Raw genomic sequence first — 27170 nt, 5'->3', positions numbered from 1 at the left:
TGTCACCCTAGGAAGAGTGCCATGGTGTTCTAGCTCACAGCAACCTCAAACTCTTTTGGGCTCAAGCGATTCTCTTGTCTCAGCCTCCTGAGTAGCTGGGACTACAAGCGCCTGCCACAACAACTGGCTATTTTTAGAGACGGGGTCTCACTCTTGCTCAGGCTGGTCTTGAACATGTGAGCTCAGACTCTCCACCCATCTTGGCCTCCCAGAGTACTAGGATTACAGGCGTTAGCCACCACGCCTGGCCTCTACTTTCTGCTTTCTGGTGGGCCTCCAGGAAGCCCACATAAGGGGAGGAACCAGAGGGAAAAACACGTTAAGTTTATGGATGCTTCTCTCCTGTTGTCTTCCCAAAGTCTCCTGGAATATTCCCAGAAACCCTACTCCACTTCATTACTCATAAAGGGTCTCTGACCTCTCCTATTAAGCATTTTATTTTATTTATTTATTTATTTTGAGACAGAGCCTCAAGCTGTCCCCCTGAGTAGAGTGCTATGCCATCATAGCTCACAGCAACCTCAAACTCCTGGGCTTAAGCAGTTCTCTTGCCTCAGCCTCCCAAGTAGCAGGGACTATAGGTGCCTGCCACAGTGCCCAGCTATTTTTTTGTTGCAGTCGTCGTTGTTGTTTAGCAGGCCTGGGCAGGGTTCAAACCTGCCAGCGCCGGTGTACGTGGTAGACTGATAATACACTGATAATATTTTTTGGACAGATAAAGTAATGCCATATTCAGTCTTATGATTTTTTTCTAGAAGTGTTCTAATTATATTATCTTTTAAGTATAGATTCATATTCTCAAGTCTCCACAAAAAGTACAATCTCTTTAATTTCCTTTTATTAAGAAGGAAACTAAGAAAAAATCCTCAAAAGCTTATGGTGTTGATTTAAATGAATTTAAAATCTTTAGTAACAAAACTAGGTATATATACTTTTTATAAGTTTGTAATTTATATATATTATGAAACAAATTTAAACAAAATTTTATATAAAACTAATTGAATCCTTAAAATACTTTATTTATTTATTTTTTTGAGACATAGTCTCAAGCTGTTGTCCTGGGTAGAGTGCCAGGGCATCATAGTTTAAAGCAACCTCCAACTCTTGGGCTTAAGCAGTCCTCTTGCTTCAGTTTTTCTATTTTTAGTAGAAATGGGGTCTTGCTTTTGCTCAGGCTAGTCTCAAACTCGTGAGCTCAAGCTATCTACCCACCTTGGCTTCCCAGAGTGCTAGGATTATAGGCGTGAGCCACCATGCCTAGCCTAGAATCCTTAAAATACTTTAGAGGAATTTGCTTTGCTATGGAGTGCTGTGATCCCTTGCAGAATTTGGGGATCTCCAGTGCTGGGCTGTACATCTTCAGAGCAGTCTTCAGGGGAGCAGTAGGTTAGTTCTGAACAGCTAAAGAAAGCTCCCAAGGTGTTCCCTTTTGGCCCCCTGTGGGACGATAATGTGTGCCTCTCCCCTGCAGATGGGTGAGAAACCCAGCGAATGGGGAGTGTGCTCCATAAGGTTATAGTTGCTGGTGCAGAGCTCAGCTCAGCCATGGTTCCCTTCTGCAATATTTAGTAGAAATACCTTTTAGTTTGATGTAATCGTTAATCTAATTAAGAATTTTTTTTTTTTTTTAAAGCAATTTAGCTTTGATATAGCTGAGGAAGCATCTAAAGTCTGCCTGGCACATCTTTTCACGTATCAAGATTTTGATATGGGAACTCTTGGATTAGCTTATGTTGGTTCTCCCAGAGCAAACAGTCATGGAGGTGTTTGCCCAAAGGGTAAGTTTTCTTATTTGTCGTGTGAACACTGTGCTAGAATAGTAAGCAGATTGGATTATATTATAGCTGTATATTTTATAAGCAATTTTTCCCTGTTTCTTTTTGCCTTTAGCTTATTATAGTCCAGTTGGGAAGAAAAATATCTATTTGAATAGTGGTTTGACCAGCACAAAGAATTATGGTAAAACCATTCTTACAAAGGTATGTTCTTTTATTTTTTAAAAAGATAGTTTTGGAGTTCATTGTAGTAGAACTCAGTCATGATATATTCATGTGGGTATCTTTTTTAAAGGTAATATGTACCGCTTTTTATTTCTGCCCAAATAAAACTCATATTCTTTTCATATGTAAAATATGAAAATTAAAAATAAAAAGAAAATTAAAATGATCGGTCAACTTTCTTCTGAAACATGTGAGGATTGCTTTTCCTGGAGCCCTCCAGCCTGCAGCCCCTCTCAGAGCTCCTTGTCTCCTAGTCCTGCAGCACCACTACCTCTCTGAGGCTTCCTGCACTCTCACTTGTGGGCCCCTGTGTCATCTTTCTTTTTTTTTTTTTTTTTTTTTTGTAGAGACAGAGTCTCACTTTATGGCCCTCGGTAGAGTGCAGTGGCCTCACACAGCTCACAGCAACCTCCAACTCCTGGGCTTAAGCGATTCTCTTGCCTCAGCCTCCCGAGTAGCTGGGACTACAGGTGCCTGCCACAACGCCCAGCAATTTTTTGGTTGCAGTTTGGCCAGGGCCGGATTTGAACCTGCCACCCTCGGTATATGGGGCCGGCGCCCTACCTACTGAGCCACAGGCGCCGCCCTGTGTCATCTTTCTTGATTTATACCATTATATTGGTGCAGTATATTCTCTAGGAACTTCCTGAGAAAATGTACACGAGATGCATATTCTTAGGATAATATTTACCTGAAAATGTCTTTATTCTGCTCTTAAACTTGATTGATAATCTGACTGGGTCTATTCTCAGTTCTCCATTTGTATTCTAGTATTCATATAGCCATTCTGAGTCCTTACCCTTTGTGTGTCACCTGTTTTTTTTCCTGTCTGGAAGACTTAAGGATCTTGTTAAAAATGTGTTTGTCTGGCTCAGCGCCTGTGGCTCAAGCAGCTAAGGTGCCAGCCACATACACTTGAGCTGGCGGGTTCGAATCCAGCCTGGGCCCGCCAAACAACAATGACGGCTGCAACCAAAAAATAGCCGGGCCTTGTGGCGGGTGCCCATAGTCCCAGCTACTTGGGAGGCAGAGGCAGGAGAATGAGCCCAGGAGTTGGAGGTTGCTGTGAGCTGTGATGCCATGGCACTCTACCCAGGGCGACAGCTTGAGGCTCTGTCTCAAAAAAAAAAAAAAAAAAGTGTTTGTCAGTGAATAACAGAAAATCCAGTAATACAGTGGCTTAAGTAGCAGGTTTATTTGTCTCTGTCAACAGAAAGTTCAGGTATAGCGTGCTCCAGGGGTACAGCAGCTCTCAGGAGTCCAGGGTCTTCCTAACTTTCATCCATTGTAAGCACAGGACCTTTGTCCTCATTCTTGTCACCTTATATTCCCAAGATGGGTTTTTTCTTTGTTGGAAAAAGGAGAAAGAAATCATAGCTTAGTCTAGTCTGTCCTCTCTCAAATGTTTCTGGAAGCCCCATCTTGGTTTCTGTTTCTTATTGGCCAAAATGGATCACATGACTACCCTTAGCTTCAAGGGAAGGTGGCTCTTTTAGTTCATATATTGCTGTCTTGAGCAGAATGAGGGCTAGGTAAGGAAGAAGAGCAGAATAGATATTGGTAGGACATGTATTATCTGATATATAAATTTTTTTTTTTTTTTTGTAGAGACAGAGTTTCATTTTATGGCCCTCGGTAGAGTGCTGTGGCATCACACAGCTCACAGCAACCTCCAACTCCTGGGCTTAGGCGATTCTCTTGCCTCAGCCTCCCGAGTAGCTGGGACTACAGGCGCCCGCCACAACGCCCAGCTATTTTTTGGTTGCAGTTCGGCCGGGGCCGGGTTTGAACCCGCCACCCTCGGTATATAGGGCCGGCGCCCTGCTCACTGAGCCACAGGCACCGCCCATGATATATAAATATTTTGAGTGTGATATTATACTTGATATCCTTGTACCTTCCCCCCGCCCCTCCATTGTGTCAGGCAAGTAGGCCCTTTAATCTGAAGACTTGTGTCTTTAAATGATGCAAAATTTTCTTGTATTATTTCTTCGATAATTTTTGGCTTGTTTTTTTCTGTACTATTTGGAACTCTATTAAATCAGATATAAGATCTAGAATATTTCTTGGTTTTCATTTGTTTATTTTCTTGTACTATTTTCTAGATGATGTTCTTTTTTTTTTTTTGTACAGACAGTGTTTCACTTTATGGCCCTCAGTAGATTGCCCTGGCATCACACGGCTCACAGCAACCTCTAACTCCTGGGCTTAAGGGATTCCCGAGTAGCTGGGACTACGGGTGCCCACCACAACACCCGGCTATTATTTTTTTTTCCGGCTATTTTTTTGTTGCAGTTTGGCTGGAGCCAGGTTTGAACCCACCACCCTCGGTATATGGGGCTGGTGCCTTACCAACTGAGCCACAGGCACCGCCCTCTAGATGATGTTCTTAATGTTAGCTTCAGCTGCTCTTCTGGATGTTTTTATTCCTGCAAGCATTTTCTTTTTTCAGTAGTCCTTTTGTTGTTTCTTTTTTATAGCTTCTCATTCTTTCATGGTTGTAGTGTTTTCTAACTTCTAACCTTTTTGTTCAACTTCCATAATTGTGTTTCCATCTGTTGTCTGCCGTTGTCTCCTCTCCTGTTCTTTGTCTATGTTGGGTTATTTCTTTTTTCCCCTTTACTGTTGTCTTAGTGGGATTTCATGAAAGAGTAGAGGTAAATGCAGTTTATACTGTTTTACTGGTAGCTTCCCATTATTGATTTAATAAAGAAATTAAAAGCCATCAATTCAAGTTTTGGGAGAAGAGTAGCTTACTGATGAGTAATAGAAAATAAATCATATGGGATGTTGGAATGTTGATTATGGAAGTGCCTAATTTTAAGTGTTTTATGGTGCTATAATAGAAATCCCTTTATCTTCGCATACCTTAGTACTGAACAGTTGGTCAGATAACAACCTTTCTTTCCCTCATTAAAAGGAAAGTGAAACCCATATTGAAAGGTTGTAGAATTTGATTACCAAAGAACAGTTAAGATTAAATGTTAAAACCCTGCAGAAGGAATAAGACACTAGAAAGAAAGAGAGAAAGAAAAAATTAATATTTAAGAGTAAGAATATTGGCATTTCCTGGACGTAAAAATGTAAAGCAAGACAGGTCATAGGCTGGGAGAAAATATTTACAGAAAACTCACATTGTAAAAGACTGTTATACCCAGAGGCTGGGCACAGCACCTCATGCCTATAATCCTAGCATTTTGGGAGGCTGAGGTAGGAGGATCACTTGTGGCCATTAGTTTGAAACCAGCTGAAGCAAACAATGAGACCTTGTCTTCAGAAAAAGATGTGGTGGCATGTGCCTGTAGTCCCATGTGCCCCAGAGGTTGAGGAAGATCACTTGAGTGCAGGAGTTTGAGGTTGCAGTATAAACTGAGATGACTCCACTGCCCTGTGGCCCAGGCAACAGAAGGAGACCCTGTTCCTGTCTCCCCTGCCAAAAAAAAAAAAAATTTTTCTTTTACAAAGAACTCTTAAAACCCAACAATAAGAAAGTGAATAACTCAATTTAAAAAATAGACAAATAACCAGAACAGTTGCCTCTGAAGATTTATGCACAGCCAACTAGCAAATAAAAATTGTTTGATATCAGCTTGACGCCTGTAGCACAGTGATTATGGCGCCAGTCACATACAACAAGGGTGGCGAGTTTGAATCCGGCCTGGGCCAGCTAAACAACAATGACAACTGCAAAAAAATTAGCTGCGCATTGTGGTGGGCGCCTGTAGTCCCAGCTACTTGTGAGGCTGAGGCAAGAGAATCGCTTAAGCCCAAGAGTTTGAGGTTGCTGTGAGCTGTGACGCCATGACATAGTGAGACTCTTGTCTCAAAAAAAAAAAAAAATTTGTTTGATATCATATGCTGTTAGGAAACTAAAAGTTTAAACAACAAGATACTACTGCTGACCTATTAGAATGGATAAATCCAAAACCCTGACAACATAATTCTGATACGGATGTGGAGGAAGGAGGGGTTCTCATTCATTGCTCCTTGGAATACAAATGTTACAGCCACTGTGGAATACATTTCGTCAGTTTCTTACAAAACCAAACACACCCTTAACCTGAATTCCAGCAGTTATGTTCCTTGATATTTATCCAAACATGTTGAAAACTTAGGTCCACACAGAAACCTGCAAAAGAATGTTTCTAGCAGCTAATTCATAATTGCTGGAACAACCAAGGTTTCCTTCAGTTGGTGAATGAATAAACTGTGGCACATCCAGACATTGGAATAATAAAAACAAAAACCAAAAAAGCTGTCAAGCCAGGAACTTCAAAGGCATTCTACTAAGTCAGAGAAATAAGCAAGTCTACAAGCAAAGGGTACATACTGTGTGATTGAAAATATATAACATCAGTCTGGGTGGTGCCTGTGTCTCAGTGAGTAGGACACCGGCCCCATATACTGAGGGTGGTTGGTTCGACCCCGGCCCTGGCCAGCTAAAACAGCAGTGGCAACTACAATAAAAATAGCTAGGCATTGTGGCGGGTACCTATAGTCCCAGCTACTGGGGAGGCTGAGGCAAGAGAATCGCTTAAGCCCAAGAGTTAGAGGTCACTGTCAGCTGTGATGCAGCAGCACTCTACCCAGGGCAACACAGTGAGACTCTGTCTTAAAAAAAAAAAAAAAAAGAAAATATGTAACATTCTAGGAAAGGTAAAACTATGGGGGCTCTAAAAATGATCGGTGGTTATCAGGGGCGTGGAGGAAGAAATGATGAATAGATGGAGTGCAGGGGAGTTTTAGGGCAGTGAAAATTCAGTAGAAACTCTTGTAAGTTGAGCACCCAAGGGACTGCAACAAGGGACTGGTCAATACAAGGAGGTGGTCAGTGTAAGGAACTAGGCCTGCACTGGTAGGTACCTGTGGTATATGTTTGTTCTGTGAAAATTAGGTCAACTTAAGGTGGTGGTCAGAGTAGGGAGAGGGTCAGCTGTGGAGGTTCTGCTGTACTCTGTGCAATAGCGGGCAGTAGTTATAAGACATTATGCATCTATCAGAACTCTTAGAATCCATCACAAAGAATGAAACCTAAAGTAAACATGGACTTAGGGTGATTAAGCAACAGGAACAGCCAGTTGTGGGTCACCTGCCTGGAGGCCTAACTATTCTGATTGCATGACATTTTCCTTGGTCTTCCACAATTTTTATCTTAAAAAACACACGGAACAAAAAATAAATTTGCTTTGAAATCTTTGAGATATTTTTATCGTATCATTAGCATATCTGCTCATCATTATACCTTTGAAATTTGAGTGCTTTTTGCCAAAAATCTAAGGATTTTAATATAAACATGGACTTTGTATAGAAAAATAACTTGTGATATATTTTTCTTAAGTTTCATAGAATGATTTTTTTTTCCCCTCCTTAGGAAAAAAGATCAGGAATTTCCGGTTTGTAATTTTTATTTTATTCAACTAAATATGAGGAAGTGCTAGTTTTTTTTGGCTAAACTTAGTCAGATAGAAATAATCTGATGATATGATAGGTCAAGTATAGTTCTGCCACTGGATTCAAAGTAAATCAAAGTCTCTGTCATTAAGATTGTTTTAATTTTTATTTATTATTTTTTGAGACAGAGTCTCAAGCTGTCCCCTTGGGTAGAATGCTGTGGTGTCGTATCTCATAGCAACCTCCAACCTCCAACTCGGGCTCAAGCAATCCTTTTGCCTTAGTTTTTCTATTTTTAGTGGAGACTGGGTCTCATTTTTGCTCAGGTTGGGCTCAAACTCGTGAGCTCAAGCAATCTATCCGCTTTGGCCTACCAGATTGCTAGGATTAAAGGCGTGAGCCACCACGCCCAGCCTGTCATTAAAATTTTTATTAGAGGCCAAGCAAATGAGTGAGACTTAGTCTTTAAAAAAAATATATATATATATATAGTTAATGAACACGAATTCAGGCACTGAGATAATAAAACATTCTTCAGTTTTGTTGTTGTTTAGTTGTCTTGTTTTTTGTTCTTTGTTCTTGTCTTTGTTCTGTTGTTCTTTAGTTATCTTGTTTTTCTACCCCTTGCTATTTTTTTTTCTTTTTGCTGAGCTGCTTTAGGTTTTTTTTGGAAGGGGGAGAGGTTGAGACAGAGTCTCACTTTGTTGCCCTGGGTAGAGTGCTGTGGCATCATAGCTCATAGCAACCTCAAACTCTTGGGCTCAAAGTGATTCTCTTCAGTCATCCTGGTAGCTTAGACTACAGGTGCCTGCCACAGTGCCCGGGTATGTTTTAGAGATGGGGTCTCCCTCTAGCTCAAGGTAGTCTTGAATGCCTGAGTTCAGGCCATCTACTTGCCTTGGCCTCTCAGGGTACTAGGATTACAGGCATGAACCACCTCACCTGGCCCCTGCTTTAGGTTTTAACAGGAGTATGATTGAGATAAGGGGCAGGTAGGGAGACCTTGACAATTAATTATAGTTAGCTATTGGATTTATCAGTATCAGGTAGTGTATGGTTGGAATGGCCAATGTTTGGTTTGAATTTTGTTATGAATCTTTCTGTATATAAGTTCTATTTTCAGCTTAGAATTAAGTTAATCATTATGATACTATTTGATAATGTTAAGTAAGATCCCACTTACTCTGTTTAATTTCTGTAATGGTTGGAACAATTATAGTCCAGTTGTTACTCTTAACGATCTGAATAAAGATCCCTGTTTAAGAAAGTTTGGGACCAGCTGGCAAAAGTAGCTCAGAGTCAAAGTATGATGTAGGCCGATGAGAAAAAAAAAGTAGCTGATAGAAATAATGTTTTCTTTGCATGATCCTTAAGGAAGCTGACCTGGTCACAACTCATGAATTGGGACACAATTTTGGAGCAGAACATGATCCGGATGGTCTAGCAGAATGTGCCCCAAATGAGGATCAGGGAGGAAAATATGTCATGTATCCCATAGCTGTGAGTGGTGATCATGAGAACAATAAGGTACGTGGATGTCGGGAGCTTCTTTATGTGGTCAGGAAAGAAAGAGGCTGTGCATGTGATCATCTTAATGAGAGCTCAGAAGAGTATTTCTTTCCTAGGTATATCTCTAAGGATAAGTCTCCACATTACACGCACAAAGTACCTTAAACTTGGTTGAAAAGTCTCACTTGCCCTGGGGTTGAGTGCTATGGCATCCTAGCTCACAGCAACCTCAAACTCTTGGGCTTATGAGATTCTTTTGTCTCAGCCTCCCGAGTAGCTGGAACTACAGGCACCCACCACAATGCCTGGCTGTTTTTTAGAGACGAGGTCTCATACTTGCTCAGGCTGGCCTCGAACTTGAGCTCAGGCAATCTATCCACCTTGGCCTGCCAGAGTGCCAGGATTACAGGCTTTAGCCACCATCCCTGGCCCTACCAAAAATTTTTTTTAATGAGCAGGGCCTGGTGGTAGGCGCCTGTAGTCCCACTTACTCAGGAGGCAGAGGCAGGAGAATCTCTTTTGCCCAGAAGTTTGAGGTTGCTGTGGGCTGTGATTGCACCACTGCATTCTAGCCTGGGTGACAGAGTAAGACCCCGTCTCAAAAATAAATAAATAAATCTGATTAAAGCTTTCATTTGGACTGTTTGTTATCAAGCTTAATCATGTGTAGATTTGGGATCTAAAAAAAATTAATAATGATGGCTTTTGTTGGAGTTCTAGATTTGAAGGTCTGGTGGGCTCAGGCTGTATGTTAAAAATTGCCTCTCATTTCGCTTCCAGTGGCATTAACTCTGCAGTGCTCCACAGTTTACATGTTTTTATTAACTTTTGCCAGGCTACAATTCTTGTGTGGGAAAGGTCCTTGTCTGTCTTGTCCACAATTCTCAGTGCCGAGTAGGAGTACCTGGCACATCATAAATGTTCATTAAGTAATATTGGTCAATTAAACTATTTAGGGTTTCTGATAGAGTATACTAGTTGATTTGGGATATAGTAAACAATTTGAGACTTTAAGAGTGCCTATGACTAGCTTTCAGAGTCTGAACTAAAAGTTAAAGGTATTATGTCTAGTGTCTAACATTTTATTTGAAGTGCAGCAGTTTAAGGCAGTGTGTGGAGAACATGAGTTGTGCTGCGGAGTTGAAGAGGGATGGTGGGGAGGGCCTCAAGGAGTCTGAATGTTACTGTGGAGAAAGGTGAAGTATTGTCCTGACTCTTTCCCAGGCCATGGCTAGGGAAAGCCTACCCAGAATCCAGAGGAAAGGATTACTTCTAGGTTTCCCTGCCTCAACCCCCGGCTTTTTAGAATTTCTGCCTCCTTTTCTTTTTGTGATCTATCTTGACTGTTGCATTTCTTTTCTTTTCTTTTTTTGGTTATTATGTATGTCTTCTGCACTCGTTTTCTTTGGCTGTTAAGTCTAAACATTCTTTTCCTCTCTTGCTTTGTGGGTTATGTTTATTACTCTGCTTGACAGTTTGTACCTGAAAAATATTGCCACCTTTTTGTCTCCACTCTTCCAACTTGCAAAGACCTCTGTTGAATTTTCCTCCTTTTTCCAAAAGTCCCCTCTGCCTTCTAATCCCATTCATTATTGTTCTGTGCTGTCCAACAGAGTTTCTGTAGTGACAGGAGCATTCTGCATCTGTGTGCTCAGCATGGTGGCCACTAGCCGTGGGTGGCTGTGGAGCAACCGAAATGAGGTTAGAGACTGAGACACAGAGTTTTAAATTATTTTTTATTTACATTTATAAGTGATTTACTATCACAAGGTGAGAATAAGCATTAACTATAAAAGGACACAAGGGACCCTAAAGGGAAGATAGAAGTGTTTTAACACTGATCTGTGGCAGTGGTTTCACCATTTGGTAAAGTTACTGAGTGTGCACATTTGAAATGAGTGAATTTTGTAATAATGTAAAATATGCCTTAATAAAGCTTTTGAAAAGCAAACCAAGACACTAGTATAGGAGCAGAAGAAAGCCAGGAGGAGATAGAGGAGCCGTGAGCTACGAGTTGATTATTGTTGAAGCTGATGAGGGGCCCATGGGCATTAGCGATACCATCAGTCCACTTTATGGGTGCTTGAACACTTCTGTAATAGAAGGTGTAAAATTTGTGACCGGGGAAAAATCTAAACAGCCACATGTGAGTATAGCTGCCACATTGGACAATGCTTCTCTGGTTGGCAGGCCACTTGCTTCTTGGTTATGAGGATGGTTGTCAGAACTTAGGGGGAAAATGTTTGACTTTGTAAACCCTACCTGAGTGGACACACGTGTCGCTGACTCTTCTGCTGCAAGTTCCCCCTAAGTGCAGTTTCCCCAGTGGGCTCTTCAAAGCATCCTCTAAGAACTGCTAATGCGAATGGAGGCTGGTCAGAGCTGGTTTTTCTGGAGCTGCTAGTCTATCTCAGTGAAGAATAATTTATTTATTTTGTCCTGAGCACATCATTTTTAGCATGTTTTATTAGTCGGTTTTCCCAAGAAGCAATCCCTTGTAAGAAGACAATGTGTATCTTCTAATTTATTTTTTAAATGAATCCTCTGATAAAAATTTTTTTTTTTTTTTTTTTTTGTAGAGACAGAGTCTCACTTTATGGCCCTTGGTAGAGTGCCGTGGCTTCACACAGCTCACAGCAACCTCCAACTCCTGGGCTTAAGCGATTCTCTTGCCTCAGCCTCCCGAGTAGCTGGGACTACAGGCGCCCGCCACAACGCCCGGCTATTTTTTGGTTGCAGTTTGGCCGGGGCCGGGTTTGAACCCGTCACCCTCGGTATATGGGGTCGGCGCCCTACCGACTGAGCCACAGGCGCCGCCCCGATAAAAATGTTTTTAATTAGGCTCGCCGCCTGTGGCTTAAGCGGCTAAGGCGCCAGCCACATACACCAGAGGTGGTGGGTTCGAATCTAGCCCAGCCCTGCCGGGCATTGTGGTGGGCGCCTGTGATCCCAGTTACTTGGGAGGCTGAGGCAAGAGAATCACTTCAGCCCAGGATTTGGAGGTTGCTGTGAGCTGTGGTGCCATGGCACTCTACCCAGGGCGACAGCTTGAGGCTCTGTCTCAAACAAACAAACAAAAAAAATGTTTTTAACTAGATGAAAAGGGCTACAGGACAAAATATAGTTTCTTTGACCTAGAAAGATAAGACCTGCCACTCTGCTAGTCAAGCTGATGAGAAGCAACCCGTCATGGGTATGCTTCGCTGTGGACGGATAGCATTAGTGAAAAGGAATGTGGGGCCTTTGGGACTGTGACCTCCAGGAAAGTTTATTGGAGGGGAGAAGAGGTCTTATGATGAGGGTACAAACAGAAGGCTCCAGGTCTTTGAGGAGCATGCAGAGTGGAGAATTGGTCCCTTTTTCCTTAGCACTATCCAGGGCCTCTAGCTACTTGGGAGGTGTAGCTGAGGAAGTAGTGAAGAGCTGTTCTTACCTGTTTGTTGTGAATTTTAATGCACTAGAACCTGAGCCTCACTGAGATGAGAGCATGGAACTCATAGATCTGCAGTGCTGATGAATAAACCCCACCAAGATTCCAACTGCCCGAGGCCCAAATTGGAATAATCAGACCTTTTAAACATCTTTACTGCAAAAACCAATTTGAAGATCTTTTTTAACAAGTCCAGTTTGTAATTCTGTTTAGGGTGTTGAGGTCTTCACTATCTTGCTGAAAGTAACTGCTTGGTGTTTGATTCAGTGGTTATAGGCATCTTTGGAGGATCCCATGCTCTCTGCTCTCAGAGGCTTCATGATTGTTGTCTGGAGTGAAAGTGAATCCATTTTAGCATCTTTGGAGAGCTATAGAGACCCTGCCCCAAGAAATAACCACATTGCGTTTTCTCTAAACTTCTTATCCCTCTTTCCTTGCCTCCCTTTCTTTTTTCTTTCTTTTCTTTCCTTCCTTCCTCTTCTTTATTTCTTCCTTCTTCCCTCCCTCCCTCCTTTCCTTCCTTCCCTCCTCCCTCCCTCCCTCAACATGATCTCACTCTGTCACCCAGGTTGGAGTCCAATGGCATCATCATAGCTCACAGCAACCTAAAACTTCTGGGCTCAAGCAATCCTCCTGCCTTAGCTTCGCCAAGTAGCTGGGTCTGTAGATGTGTGCCACCATGCCTACCTAATTTTTCTATTTTTAGTGGGGACAGGGTCTTGCTCTTGCTCAGTCTGGTCTTAAACTCCTGACCTCAAGAGATCCTTCCATCTCAGCCTCCCAAAGTGCTAGGATTACAAACATGAGCCACTGCACCTGCTTATCCCTTCTCTTGATAATTTCAGGTGGTCTGGAAAATAGGCTCAGTTCTAGAGCTCCTGGAAAAATTGTTAAACTTAAAAGGTATGAAGCTAGGATCTTCCTTAGAGACACTGGTCAACTATAGCAAAACGGAAAGAAACTAAAATCTTGCTGGCCCATGAAAATGTTCAAGTAGTAGTTTGGGACTTAATTGGTTTTGTGTGTATATGTGTCTTTGAGACATCAAATAAAAAACTGGATAGAGTACCATGGCATCATAGCTTACAGCAACATCAGACTCTTGGGCTCAAGCAATTCTCTTGCCTCAATCTCCTGAGTAGCTGTGACTACAGGCACCTGCCACAGTGCCCAGCTATTTATAGAGATGGTGGGTATCTGGCTCTGGCTCACGCTGGTCTTGAACATGTGAGCTCAGGCCATCCACCCGCCCTGGCCTCCCACAGTGCTAAGATTACAGGAGTCAGACAGTACGCCAGCAGGGACTTAATTTTTTTTAGTAGACTATGTGTTATATAATAGGCCTCTTTATAAGCTCAAAATACTTAAAAAGTTTAAATGTGGATCATCCATAGAAATAGCTAATGAAGGAGAAGGGGGTAAACCAAAAATAGACCCTCTCTGCACTCCTGAATCATTTTGTCTGGGTGGATGGCAGTCTGTGCCTAATTCTCATGTCACTGCATCAGTAAGGTGGAGGAAGACTTTGAGTCTGTTGGAGTTCTGAACTCTCTGTTGCGCTGGCCTGCTTGTCCTCTCAAGGACACTGGCTGGGATGTGGTCTCAGTATTTACATAACTTTCTTGTCTTCATGTCAAGAATTTTAGGACCGTAACCAAGTTCCCAACAGCCATTTAGCATCCTACACAGGAAGATACTTAGTTTCATAGCTGTGGCCTTTGGAGGTGACTGATGGCCTTGACATAATTCCAGGGTGGCTTTGATGGTGGTTTTTACATTAAGAATTTGTCCTTGGGTGGTGCCTATGGCTCAGTGAGTAGGGCACTGGCCCCATATACCGAGGGTGGCAGGTTCAACCCGGCCCTGGCCAAATTACAACAAAAAAGAAATAGCTGGGCGTTGTAGTAGGTGCCCTGTAGTCCCAGCTACTTGGAAGGCTGAGGCAAGAGAATTGCCTAAGCCCAGGAGTTGGAGGTTGCTGTGAGCTGTGACACCATGGTTCTCTACTGACGGTGACAAAGTGAGACTCTGTCTCTAAAAAAAAAACATTTGAAAGAAAAGGGCTGGGTGCAGTGGCTCACACCTGTAATCGTAGCACTCTGGGAGGCCGAGGCAGGTGGATAGGTTGAGCTCATTAGTTTGAGACCAGCCTGAGCAACAGTGAGACCCCGTCTCTACTAAAAGTAGAAAAATGGAGGCCAGAAGATCACTTGAGCCCAGGAGTTGGAGGTTGCTATGAACTATGACGCCACAGTGCTCTACTCAGGGCAACAGCTTGAGACTTTGTCTCAAAAAAAAGAAAAGAATTTGTCCCTAAAGAAGCAGCATAAACACCATGTCGGAATGAATTTTTATGATTTATTTGTGTTCTTGTGGGCTTTTTTCTTTTAAGATGTTTTCAAACTGCAGTAAACAGTCAATCTATAAGACCATCGAAAGTAAGGCCCAGGAGTGTTTTCAAGAACGCAGCAACAAGGTGTGTGGGAATTCGAGGGTGGACGAAGGAGAGGAGTGTGATCCCGGCATCATGTACCTGAACAACGACTCCTGCTGCAACAGTGACTGCACTCTGAGGGAGGGCGTGCAGTGCAGGTGAGGGTGCTCCTAAGTGAAGTCAGGGATCTCTGTGACAGGTTGTTCAAGGCAAGATGAGGATGGGGGTGGCTGTTACAGGGCATCCGGTGCAGGTGAAGGTGCTCCTAAGTGAGGTGGGGGGGCGGTAGCTGTGACAGGGTGTTCAAATAACAGAAGCTTGAACATGCAGATTCTTTAGAACCAACCAGAGAGTGTACATGTGTGTACAGTGTGTATGTTTACATGTGTTGTCACAGTATGAAAATGCTTTCTGGAAAGCAGTGGGACATTATGTAACAAATTCTTGTCCTTGCATGCTCTCTGATACATAGTACCACAGTTTAAAAGGTATTTCTTAACAGCCACATACAAGAAATAATTTAACAAGGATGTTCATGACTACATTCTTTTATAATAGCAAAGTATTAAAAATAATTAAAGTGGATATAATGAGACGTCTTGTATCTACAAAAGAATAGTGTTATAGAATATGATTTAATGTGGGCTGGGTGCAGTGGTCACATTTGTAATCCTAGCATGTCAGGGGACTGAGGTAGCGAAGATTGCTTGAGATCAAGAGTTTGAAACCAGCCTGGGCAACACAATGAGACCCTGAATCTTAAAAAAAAAAAATTAACCAGATATAGTGGTATAATCCCAGCTACTTGGGAGGCTAAAGTGAGAAGATTGCTTGAACCCAGGTTTTTGAGGCTGCAGTGAACTATGTTCATACCACTGCACTCTAGCCTTGGTGACAGAGCAAGAGTGTGTCTTAAGAAAAAGGTGGGGAGGAATATTACTTAGTGAGTCAGGTACGGGTGTGAGCCTGTAGTCCCACCCTACTTGGAGATGGAGAAGGGGGGATAGCTTGAACTCAAGGAGTTCAAGGCTGGCCTGGGCAACATAACATAGTGAGATTCTGTCTCAAAAAAGATGAAAGAAAGAAGTATTTTTGGAGGAAAAAGGTCCTTTATATATATATATATTTTTTTTTTTTGGCCGGGGCTAGGTTTGAACCCTCCACCTCCGGCATATGGGACCGGCGCCCTACTCCTTGAGCCACAGGAGCCGCCCGGCCCTTTATATTTTTAAGGTTAGCAGGTTATATATTGTGAAGTTAGAAGGTTCTTTATATTTTTATATCCATTTTAATGTCCACTGATAGAACATTGCCTGGCTTAGAAGTAAGAGGGGGAGGCTTGGCACTTGTAGCTCAGCAGCTAGGGTGCGGGCCACATACACCAGAGCTGGTGGGTTTGAATCCAGCCTATGCCTGCCAAAGAACAATGACAACTACAACCAAAAAATAGCTGGGTGTTGTGGCGGGTGCCTAGTCCCAGCTACTTGGGAGGCTGAGGCAAGAGAATCACTTAAGCCCAAGAATTTGAGGTTGCTGTGAGCTGTGACGCCGCGGCACTCTACCCAGGGTGACATAGTGAGACTCTGTCTCAGAAAAATAAAGTAGGAGGGGGAAACTTTAGTTTATGGTAAATAGTTGACATTAACTCTGCACAATGTGTACTAACACTGCATACAGTGAGAGGGAGGAGGGCCTTGGCTACTAGTTTGTTAGCCATTGATTGCCTTGTGGGTCCCTATATGTGTGTGTGTTTTTTTTAATTAATGGATTTAGTTAAATGAAAACTGAAATGTTTTAGAGATGACGACTCTTGTATTTATTCTACTGAAGCGTGGCATTGATATCGAGCTGTTCACATTAGGAAGGGACATATGAGGAGAGTGCAGGTGGTTCCAACACCAGGGGAGTCCGATGACAGGAGTGAGTGACTGAGCCAGGAGGTCTCATGATCTTCACGTCACTGTCACATAGCTGAAGCATTTGATGGGGAGCTGTTTGAATTGAATTGTCCCTGTCTGCTCTTCCTCTGCAGTGATAGGAACAGTCCTTGCTGTAAAAACTGTCAGTTTGAGACTGCCCAGAAGAAGTGCCAGGAGGCTATTAATGCTACCTGCAAAGGCGTGTCTTACTGCACAGGTATGTGCTCTCCTTGCTGCTCTTGCAATTCTGTGGCTCAGGTGTATATTGTCTGTTTGAAAAACAAGATTAGATTGTATTCGGGTGAAAGCAGGCTTTTTTAACCCGTCTTGCAGAGTTGAATTTATGGTACTCCTGAGTTGGCATTGGTGTGTGTGAGACCCATTTTTGTTTATTTCTCTTTTATTCTCATCACTTTCCTTCTCTTTCCTGTCACAGACATCCTTTCTACTCCAGTTAGTGTATAGCCTTAAAAGAGAAACTGTGTTATTCTGTCTGTGTGTCTTAATGTGCCAAAGTAGTATTCTGCCTTAGATCTACTTCTTAATTCAGTGCTATATTTTTAATTCGTATCTATGTGATGCCGCACGTCTCTGTCTATATATCCGTGTCTGTATGTAGCTCATCGTGGGGCACCTGAGCAGCACTCAGTGATGGGACTTACTGCATTCTGCTGATCCATTCCAAGGGAGAGATCCTGGGTTGCCTTCCTCTCCTTGACAGTGTAGATGGGACTCTAGTTAACATCCTGCTACCTTCAGGATCCGAGTAAGAGTTCCCCCGAGTGCATGCTGAGGAGGGGGTTGCTTAGTCACAGAGGCAGGGGCATGGTGGGTCGTTTGTGCCTCAGGGCTCCTGCATCCCCACGTCCCAGGCTACACTCGATGTTACCTAGCTATCTTAATTTTAACTGATCTGAGGACTATAAGGTGATTTCTCATACTATTTTTTTTTTTTTTGAGACGTATGGCATCACAGCTCACAAGCAACCTCAAACTCTTCAGCTTAAAAGATTCTCTTGCCTCAGCCTCCTGAGTAGCTGGGACTGCCTGGCTCTTTTTAAGAGACGGGGTCTCGCTCTTGCACTCAGGCTGGTCTTAAACCCATGAGCTCAGGTCATCTGTCTACCTCAGCCTCCCAGAGTGACAGGGTTACAGGCATGAGCCACTGCACCCAGCCTTGATTTCTCATTCTTACTTACATTTTTCTCAAACATCTCTTTATATTTTGTGAGCTGTTCAGATTTCCCATCTGAATAGCCAGTTCATATACTTGGTTCATATTTTAAATTGGGTTACATTTGTGCTACTATGGATTTGGAGGAAATTCTTGTATAACAATCTATTTGGTTTGTATATACCTTCCTCTTATCTGTTTCCTTCTTGGAACAGAAATCTTTAATTTTAATGTAATTAAATGCATCATTTTGTTGTCTGCATGTGGTTATTTTTTATTATTCCTTTTTTAGAGACAGTTTCACTCTATTGCCCTCAGTAGAGTGCTATGGCGTCACAGCTCACAGCATCCTCTAACTCCTGGGCTTAGGTGATTCTCTTGCCTTAGCCTCCCAAGTAGCTGGGACTACAGGCGCCCACCACAACTCCCGGCTATTTTTTGTTGCAGTTTGGCAGGGCTGGGTTTGAACCTGCCACCCTCAGTATATGGGGCCGGCGTCCTACTCACTGAGCCACAGGTGCCGCCCCCAGCTATTTTTTGTCGTTGTTATTGTTGCAGTTTGGCTGGAGCTGGGTTCAGACCCCCCACCTTAGGTATATGGGGCCAGCGCCCTACCCACTGAGCCATAGGCACTGCCCATCCCAAAGAAAAATTTATTTTTGAATTGTGGATGGTTACAAAGATATTTTCCATAACTGCTTCTTTAGCTTCAAAATTTTTCCTTTTACATTAGGACTTCAGTCTATCTCTTCATATTGATTACACATATCTTCTGTAGTTTTGTCAGTTGCTTTAAAATTTCAAAGCTATGTTATCATATTGGGTACAGAAATGGACACATCCCTCAAGTGCCTAAGGCGCTAGCCACGTACACCTGAGCTGGCGGGTTCAAATCCAGCCCGAGCCCACCAAACAACAATGACGGCTGTAACCAAAAAATAGCCAGGCATTGTGGTGGGCACCTGTAGTCCCAGCTACTTTGGAGGCGGAGGCAAGAGAATCACTTGAGCCCAAGCGTTGGAGGTTGCTGTGAGCTGTGATGCCATGGCACTCTACCCAGGGCTACTCTGTCTCAAAAAAAAAAGAAATGGACACATTCTTTATATCTTCTTGGAAAGCTGCTGGTCTTCAGTATAAATGTTTCTCTTTGACCCTTGTGATGTTTTCTTGACTTAAATTGTCAAAAAACAGTGTTCAGGCTCCATGCCCATCGCTCAGTGGTTAGGGCACCAGCCACATACACCGAGGTAAGTGGGTTTGAACCCAGCCTGGGCCTGCTAAACAATAATGACAACTGCAACAAAAAAAATAGCCAGGTGTTGTGGTGGGCACCTATAGTCCCAGCTACTTGAGAGGCTGAGGCAAGAGAATTGCTTAAGCCCAAGAGTTGGAGATTGCTGTGAGCTGTGACGCCACAGTGTTCTACCAAGGGTGACATAGTGAGACTCTGTCTCAAAAAAAAAAAAAAAATTCAATTTGCTATCTCAGGTTTTTTGTTCCTCTTCATCCAGTATGTCTAGTCATTCTTATATTTTTCAAAATTTCTATCTCACTTGGTTTTATTTATTTTGAGACAGAGTCTTACTTTGTTGCCCCTGGTAGAGTGCTCTGGCATCGTAGCTCACAGCAACCTCTAACTCTTGGGCTCAAGTGATTCTCTTCCCTCAGCCTCACAGGCACAATGCCCGGCTATTTTTAGAGATGGGGTCTCGCTCTTGCTCATGCTGGTTTTGAATCTGTGAGCTCAACCAATCCATCCACCTCAGCCTCCCAGAGTGCTGAGATTACAGGCGTGATCCACTGTGCCCAGCCCAATTTGATTTCATTTCATACAAATGATCTTATAATACATGGTCTTTTTTGACTGGCTTCTTTTACTGAATGTAACATTTTCTTTTTCGAGACAGAGTGTGACTACGTGGCCCTCGCTGTGAGAGTGTGTCACAGCTCACAGCAACCTCCAGCTCTGGGGTTTAAGCAATTCTTCCCTCAGCCTACTAAGTAGCTGGGACTAAAGGTGCCCACCACAATGCCTGGCTTTTTTTTTTTTGGCTGCAATTGTCATTGTTGTTTAGCAGGTCTAGGCCAACTCTAACCTGCCAGCCTCTCCAGCCTCAGTATATGTGGCCACACCCTACTCACTGAGCTACGGGTGCCAAGCCCTAAAAATACCATTTTCAAGGTTTATCCATGTTGTAGCATGTAACAGTATTTTATTTATTCTTATTGCTGAATAATATTTCATTGCATGGATGCCACATGTTTATTTAGTCATTAGTTGATAAACATTTCAGTTGTTTCCCTTATTTGGCTATTATGAATAATGCTGATGTGAATGTTTCTATACATGAATTTTTTTTTTTTTGGTTTTCTTTTTTTTTGAGACAGAGTCTCACTATGTCACCCTCAGTAGAATGCTGTGGCTTCACAGCTCACAGCAACCTCAAACTCTGGGGCTTAAGCGATTCTCTTGCCTCAACCTCTTCAGCAGGTGGGACCACAGGCACCCACCGCAACGCCCGGCTATTTTTTTTTTTTTTTTGCTTGTAGTTGTCATGGTTGTTTGGCAGGCCTGGGCTGGGCTTGAACCCACTAACTCCAGTGTATGTGGCTGGCACCCTAGCCACTAAGCTATAAGCACCCAGCCTTTATACATGTTTTTGACAGTTAGGTATATACTCAGGAGTAGATGCTGGGTCATAGGGTAACTCTGTGCTTAATCATTTTTTTTAAGACAGAGTCTTACTATGTCGCCCTCGGTAGAGTGCTGTGGCATAGCTCGCAGCAACCTCAGACTCTTGGGCTTAAGCGATTCTCTTGCCTCAGCCTCCCAAGTGCCCACCACAGCACCTGATTATTTTTGTTGTAGTTGTCCTTGTTGATTTTAGCTGGCCCTGGGCTGGGTTCAAACCCGCCAGCCTCAGTGTATGTCCCTAACCACTGAGCTATGGGCACCTCCATGTGCTTAATTTTTTGAGGAATGCCAGACTTTTCCAAATGGCTATACCATTTTACATTCTCATCAGCAGTATATAAAGGTTCTAATTTCTCTGTGTCCTCACTAATGTTTGTTGCTGGCTTTTTTTTTTTTGTTGAGACAGAGTCTTACTCTGTCCCCCTGGTTAGAGTGCTGTGGTATCATAACTCACAGCAACCTTAAACTCTTGGGTTAAAATGATCCTCCTGCTTCAGCCTCTCAAGTAGCTGGGATGATAGGCGCCTGCCACCATGCCTGGCTAATTTTTCTATTTTTAGTAGAGACGGGGTCTAGCTCTTGCTCAGGCTGATCTCGAACTCATGAGCTCAAGGAATCCACCAGCCTTGGCCTCTCAGAGAGCTAGGATTATAGATGTGAGCCTCTACGTCCACCCTGTTACGGGCTTTTTGACTGTAGCCATCCTCGGTTTTGTGGTAAGGATATAAATAGAGGCCAGAGGTCTGCAGGAACCTTGAAAATATGAAGTTGTGTCTTTATTTTGGATTTTACTTTGGTATTTATGTGCATATCATTTTATAATGTGTTGCTTATGATTTTTATGTTTGAAATCTGTCAGTATCACATTAGTTTTTCAGGAACCTGAGTATCTCAATCAAGCTTTATGAGAACATTTTCTACCTGGCTTAATGTTTTAGTCTTTACTGTAATAATAAAATGGATAAAGTAGCAGGTAGTAGAGGATAAATTTATACTAACAAATCAGCATTGCATAACTAGCAGCAGCAGCATCGCCTGGGAACTTGTTAGAAACGGAGACTCCCAGTGCCCTTCCTGACTCTACTACATTAAACACTGATGAGAGGCTGCTGGTCTGTGTTATGACACCCATCAGGAGACCTGGTGCATGCTGAACTTGAAGGGCTGTGTTAAATAGGTATTGCTGTGTTTTTAATTGTTTTCCTATGTGTCTGATACTCTAATTTTAGTCTTTTAAGAATAGGTGTTCAGGCTGGTACAGTGGCTCACGCCTATAATTGTTTGAAGTCAGGAGTTTAGGACCAGCCTTTGCAAAAATCTGTCTGTACTGAAAATAGAAAAAAATAGTTGAGTGTGGTGGTGTGTGCCTGTAGTCCCAGTTACTTAGGAGGCTAAGGCAGGAGGATCACTTGAGCCCAAGAATTTGAGATTGCAGTGATCTGGGTAAGAGTGAGACTGTCTTAAAACAAAAAAGAGCAGATGTTCAACAAATATTAATTCAGTATTATTTAAGGCATGTTAGGGCAATATCATATACCAAAATGTAATAATGATCCGTAGTATAAACCCTCATTGAGCTTGCTGGATGTCTTCCAAAGCTTGCTTTTGGTAGTAGTTTGTTAAATGACTTCCTACTGAGGTTGTAAATACCATTTGCCCATAGCGTTTCAGGAGATCTGAGGCAAAGTGCCTGGTATCTTCTTAGGCACTTAACAAACAATTGTTTGTTTGTAACAAGCTACATTTAGGATCTGTGTTATTGTTCCAGTCAGAATTCTGTTGGTTCTTCTGCAGAAAGGCTAGTCCAGAGCTCTGGGTTTAGTCCATTGCCTTCATGCATTAGTTTTTCTCTCAAAGCAGTTGACTTTTAACTGCTTGTGCTGTTCATTTTCCAGAATAAATCACTCATTCCATTCTCTCTTCCCCAACTTTAACTTTCTGTGGGGGGTGTTTCTTTGTTCTTAAGAATCAGTGATTTGGCCCGGCTCCTGTAGCTCAAGTGGCTAGGGCACCAGCCACATAACACCAGAGGTGGTGGGTTTGAATCCAGCCCTACCCAAGCAACAATGACAGCTATAGCCAAGAAGCCGGGCATTATGGCAGGTGCCTGTAGTCCCCGCTACTTGGGAGGCTGAGGCAAGAGAATCGCTTGAGCCCAAGAGTGTGAGGTTGCTGTGAGCTGTGACAAAACAGCACTCTACCCAGGGTGACAGCTTAAGACTCTGTCTCAAAAAAAAAAAAAAAAAAAAGAGGGTGGCGCCTGTGGCTCAGTCGGTAAGGCTCCGGCCCCATATACCAAGGGTGGCAGGTTCAAACTCGGCCCCGGCCAAACTGCAACCAGAAAATAGCTGGGCGTTATGGCGGGCGCCTGTAGTCCCAGCTACTCGGGAGGCTGAGGCAAGAGAATCGCTTAAGCCCAGGAGTTGGAGGTTGCTGTGAGCTGTGTGAGGCCACGGCACTCTACCGAGGGCCATAAACTGAGACTCTGTCTCTACAAAAAAAAAAAAAAAAGAATCATTTATTCAAGAAATATCAATAGTTTATCTTCATTGTGATAGTGATTGAACATAAGTTGATTTTTGCTCTCATGGAGTTCCCCAGTCTAGTGGAGGGGAAATAAGATAAAGTAAATGATCAAATAGAGATAGATTGCAAAACACGATGGAGACGAGAAAGAGTGTGTAGGAACAGCTCATAGTGGAAGTGTGAGGCCACACCCATGAGCAGCATCCTCAGACGTCTCCTACAAGAAGACCTTTGAGACAAAACTTAAATGATGAGAAAAAGCCTGCTAGTCCCTTAAAGGAACGGAAGCTGAACATTCTGGGTAGAAGGAATAGCATCTGTTAACGTTGGTGAGAAAGACCTGGGCGTGTTGGTTGGTGGTGTATGGAGGCTGGGGTAGCCGAAGCAGAGTGGGCTCTAGTGTGTGCAGTGAAGTTGGGCCCAGGCTAGGTCAGGCCACACACTCTTCTAAGCCATCAGAGGGAGTTTGCAATTTATTCTAAGTAATGACATATACATGTTTATTATTTTTTTATGTGTATGCTATGTTTCACCATAGAAAGATAAAAGGAAAAACATGCACAGTTTTCAACAGTGGCTATAAGATGTGGAAGTAAAGACTGTGTACAGACAGGTGGGAGCCGGGGCAGCCAGAGGCTCCCTGAATGCCCATTGCTGGTTGGATACAGCTCATTGTCCTAGGTCTGTGGGTCACTTCTTGCTGTTTGCAAGGTGCTCACCTGTGGAGCTGGGGGGCCTGAGACTCAGGGTACTAATTGGTGTTTCCTTCCAGGTAACAGCAGTGAGTGTCCTCCTCCAGGAAATGCTGACGATGACACAGTTTGCTTGGATCTGGGGAAGTGTAAGGATGGGAAGTGCATCCCCTTCTGTGAGAGGGAACAGCAGCTGGAGTCCTGTGCATGTAATGGTGAGCGCAGTGTGCTGCCTCCTGCAGTGGGAGAAGACAGGGGGCCCGGCAGGGTTTGCTGTTCATTGAGGGTCAGGGCCATGTTGAGAACTAAGCTGAGGACAAGGGGCGGGGAGCAGGCAGAGTGGGGACACACATCTCTGCATTCACATCCTGGTTCCTCCACCCTATCTGTGAAAATTATCCCCTTGGGATTTCTTTCTACATCTTTAGGCCACATAGCAGCCTTTGGGGTGGGAGAGGAGGGCATTTTTTGTGGGTGAGTGGGTGAGTAGAGGAGGTCTTTCCTTACCCTCCTCGCCTTCCATATTATAGAAAGCATGAAAACTGCAGTGGTAGGGCTGGGCGTGGTGGCTCACGCCTATAATCCTAGCACTCCGGGAGGCCGAGGTAGGTGGATTGCCTGAGCTCACAGGTTTGAGACCAGTCTGAGCCAGAGCAAGACCTCGTCTCTCAAAATAGACGGGTGTTGTGGTGGGCACCTGTAGTCCCAGGTACTTGGGAAGCCGAAACAAGAATTGCTTGAGCCCAAAAGTTTGAGGTTGCTGTGAGCTATGATGCCACAACACTCTACTGAGGGCCACAAAGTGAGACTCTGTCTCCAAAAAAAGAAAAGAGAACTGCAGTGGCTATCTACATTCTACTGGTGTTGAACTAGGGTACTCCTTCAAGAGCTCAACTAGAAAGAGCCGATTCCAGGATCTCGCAATTTTTGCCATCGTCAATGAGACTAAGTCCACTCCCCTCTAATCTCTACCAGAGCAACTGGGGGCAGAAGCCTCTCTCATGGTGGCCTCTCAGTTTTCCTTAGGTTTCCTCACTCTAGTTTGGAACCTCTGGGTATGAGAGGGCCTTGGGGACTGGCTGGACTCCAAGCTTTCTACCCTACTCCAACAGAGCATCTGAGTTGATTAGATGCTTCTGTTTCTGTCAAGATAGACAAAAATCACTGAGTTGGGAGCTTACTGTCCATACAATGAGTAAGTGGCTCTTACGGGTGGAATATGATATAAATAAAGAAGATGGCACATAGGGAATGGCAAGTAATCTGTTGAGTAAATGGCAAGAAGCTTAGGGTGCCCTGGAAGAATAATAAATGCCCAAGAGATATTTGATAAATGAGTAAACAATTAAAAGGTTTTCATTTCTGCAGTCCCCAACACCCAGGCCACGGACAAGTACTGTCCCCAGCCTGTTAGAAACTGGGTGACACAGCATCACCATTTACTTTCTGCTTCCTGTCCCATTTTCTACTGCCCCCTGCACCCCCATTTCCATCTGTGGAAAAATCCATGAAACTGGTCCCTAGTGCAAGAAAGTTTGGGGATTGCTACAAAATGCCTGTTTTTGTGTTCTAGCTGATTTTTGTCTTCTAAGTTTATTTATGTATATTTATTTTGGAGACAGAGTCTCACTTTGTCATCCTTGGTAGAGTGTGGTGGCATCCTAGCTCATATCAACTTTAAACTGTAGGGCTCAAGCATCCTCTTGCCTCAGCCTCCCGAGTAGTTGGAACTACAAGTGCCTGCCACAACACCTGGCTATTTTTTAGAGATGGGGTCTTGCTCAACTCATGAGCTCAAGCAGTCCATCTGCTTCGGCCTTCCAGAGTGCTAGGATTACAGGTGTGAGCCACCAGGCCCGGCTTTCTCCTAAGTTTAAATGTGAACTTTCTCCTGGGTCAAATAGACTGTCCCCTGAGGGACATAGGTGGTATAATTTCTGCCATTCCTGTGTGTGCCCACCTGGCTCATGGATACCCAGCTGTTTTATTTTCACCCCTGAGCTTTTGGAGTTGGCCTTGGGGCAATTGTGCTGTAGGTCGTGGGCCTGTGCCCCTGAGCCCGCTCAGCAGTGCACCCAGAGGCAGCCGGTGCTGCAGCTGCTCTGACTCTGGTGGGGCCAGCATGGGCCCTGCAGGGCACACTTCAGACTTGGAAGCCAGGGACTGAAACCTGCAGTGTGTACAAGGATGTTAAGACAAAGGGAGACTTTAGAGGTCTTGTGAGGGGCTTGAAGTTACTGGGGTTTTGGTTTTTTGGAGACAGGGTCTTGCTCTCTCACTCAGGATGGAGTGCAGTGTCACAACCAGAGCTCACAGCTACCTCAATGCCTAGGCTCAAGCGATCCTCCTCCCTCAGCCTCCCAAGGGAATGTTGGGATAATTAGTTTATCTAACTGTTATTAACAGTTAATAATTTTATTGTTAAGAGAGGCTTTTAGTCTCTGACAGAGACCTTTCTGTACGTGATTTTACCTGTGACCTCTAACCACAGGTTGAGAAGTGTGAGGTCAGAGAGCACGCCTTAGAGGTGGGTGTGAGTAGTATCACTTGAAATAAAAATTAAATGCAATTTCTTGCCTCTGTGGGAGCATGGTCTGGGAGGTGAGGAGGAAGAATGTGGGGTGTGGGTCCTGAGAGGACCCAGCTGTCACCGCACACTCTCTTTCAGAGACTGACAACTCGTGCAAGGTGTGCTGCAGGGACCTTTCTGGCCGGTGTGTGCCTTACGTGGATGCTGAGCAGAAGAACTTATTTTTGAGGAAAGGAAAGCCCTGTACAGTAGGATTTTGTGACATGAATGTAAGTATGTATATATGTACACTTTTTTTATAACAGCCAGATGGGAAATTTTTATCTTGTACGTACTTGAATTTGCAAATAGAAGGAAATCAAAGCACAAATGCTACTACATTCTTCTGGCTATTATTTGTTTTTGTTTGGGAGTTTTTAGTTGGGTTTTTAGGAGGAAAAGACCAATTTTTCAAAGATGGAAAGGGGGGTATGGGGGTGGGGGAAATGGGAGCTTTCAGGTCACTGGAGCTTCTTCTACTCCATAGTGGGAGACTCTGAACCCAGAGACTGGGAAGGCCTTGGGGGAGGAGACTTAATGCTAAACTTGGCTGGTTTCAAGCAGTGGGTCCTGATTAGATTTCCCAAGATTTAAAGAATTGACTGACCAGGGGCGGTGTCTTATTCCTGTAATCCTAGCACTCTGGGAGGCCAAGCAGGGAGGATCGCTTGAGCTCAGGAGTTGAAGACCAGTCTGAGCAAAGCAAGACCTTGTCTTTACTGAAAACAGAAAAACTAGCTGGGGTTCATGGCAGGTGTCTATAGTCCTAGCAGCTTGGGAGGCTGAAGAAGGAGGATCACTAGAGTCCAGGCCTTTGACGTTGCTGTGAGC

At 43.6% G+C, this 27170-nt stretch overlaps 1 protein-coding gene across 7 annotated transcripts in view; it reads left to right on the top strand.

Moving 5' to 3' along the window:
* ADAM17 (ADAM metallopeptidase domain 17) overlaps window positions 1-27170 on the top strand; it is a 77786-nt gene that overhangs the window by 43253 nt on the left and 7363 nt on the right. For 6 of the 7 annotated variants that reach the window (XM_053587859.1, XM_053587855.1, XM_053587858.1 and 3 more), the window contains 7 exons: window positions 1634-1778; window positions 1891-1979; window positions 8766-8918; window positions 14723-14922; window positions 16797-16900; window positions 23851-23985; window positions 26439-26569. In XM_053587859.1, coding sequence (XP_053443834.1) covers window positions 1634-1778; window positions 1891-1979; window positions 8766-8918; window positions 14723-14922; window positions 16797-16900; window positions 23851-23985; window positions 26439-26569 — 957 coding nt within the window. The remainder of the gene's footprint in view (window positions 1-1633; window positions 1779-1890; window positions 1980-8765; window positions 8919-14722; window positions 14923-16796; window positions 16901-23850; window positions 23986-26438; window positions 26570-27170) is intronic. The other variant, XM_053587857.1, reaches the window with a different exon arrangement.

This window comes from Nycticebus coucang, chromosome 4 (genome assembly GCF_027406575.1).
Source record: "Nycticebus coucang isolate mNycCou1 chromosome 4, mNycCou1.pri, whole genome shotgun sequence".
In the NCBI taxonomy this organism is placed as follows: domain Eukaryota; kingdom Metazoa; phylum Chordata; class Mammalia; order Primates; family Lorisidae; genus Nycticebus; species Nycticebus coucang.
Note: the sequence above shows the minus strand (reverse complement) of the source record. Positions and strands in the feature narration are given on the sequence as shown.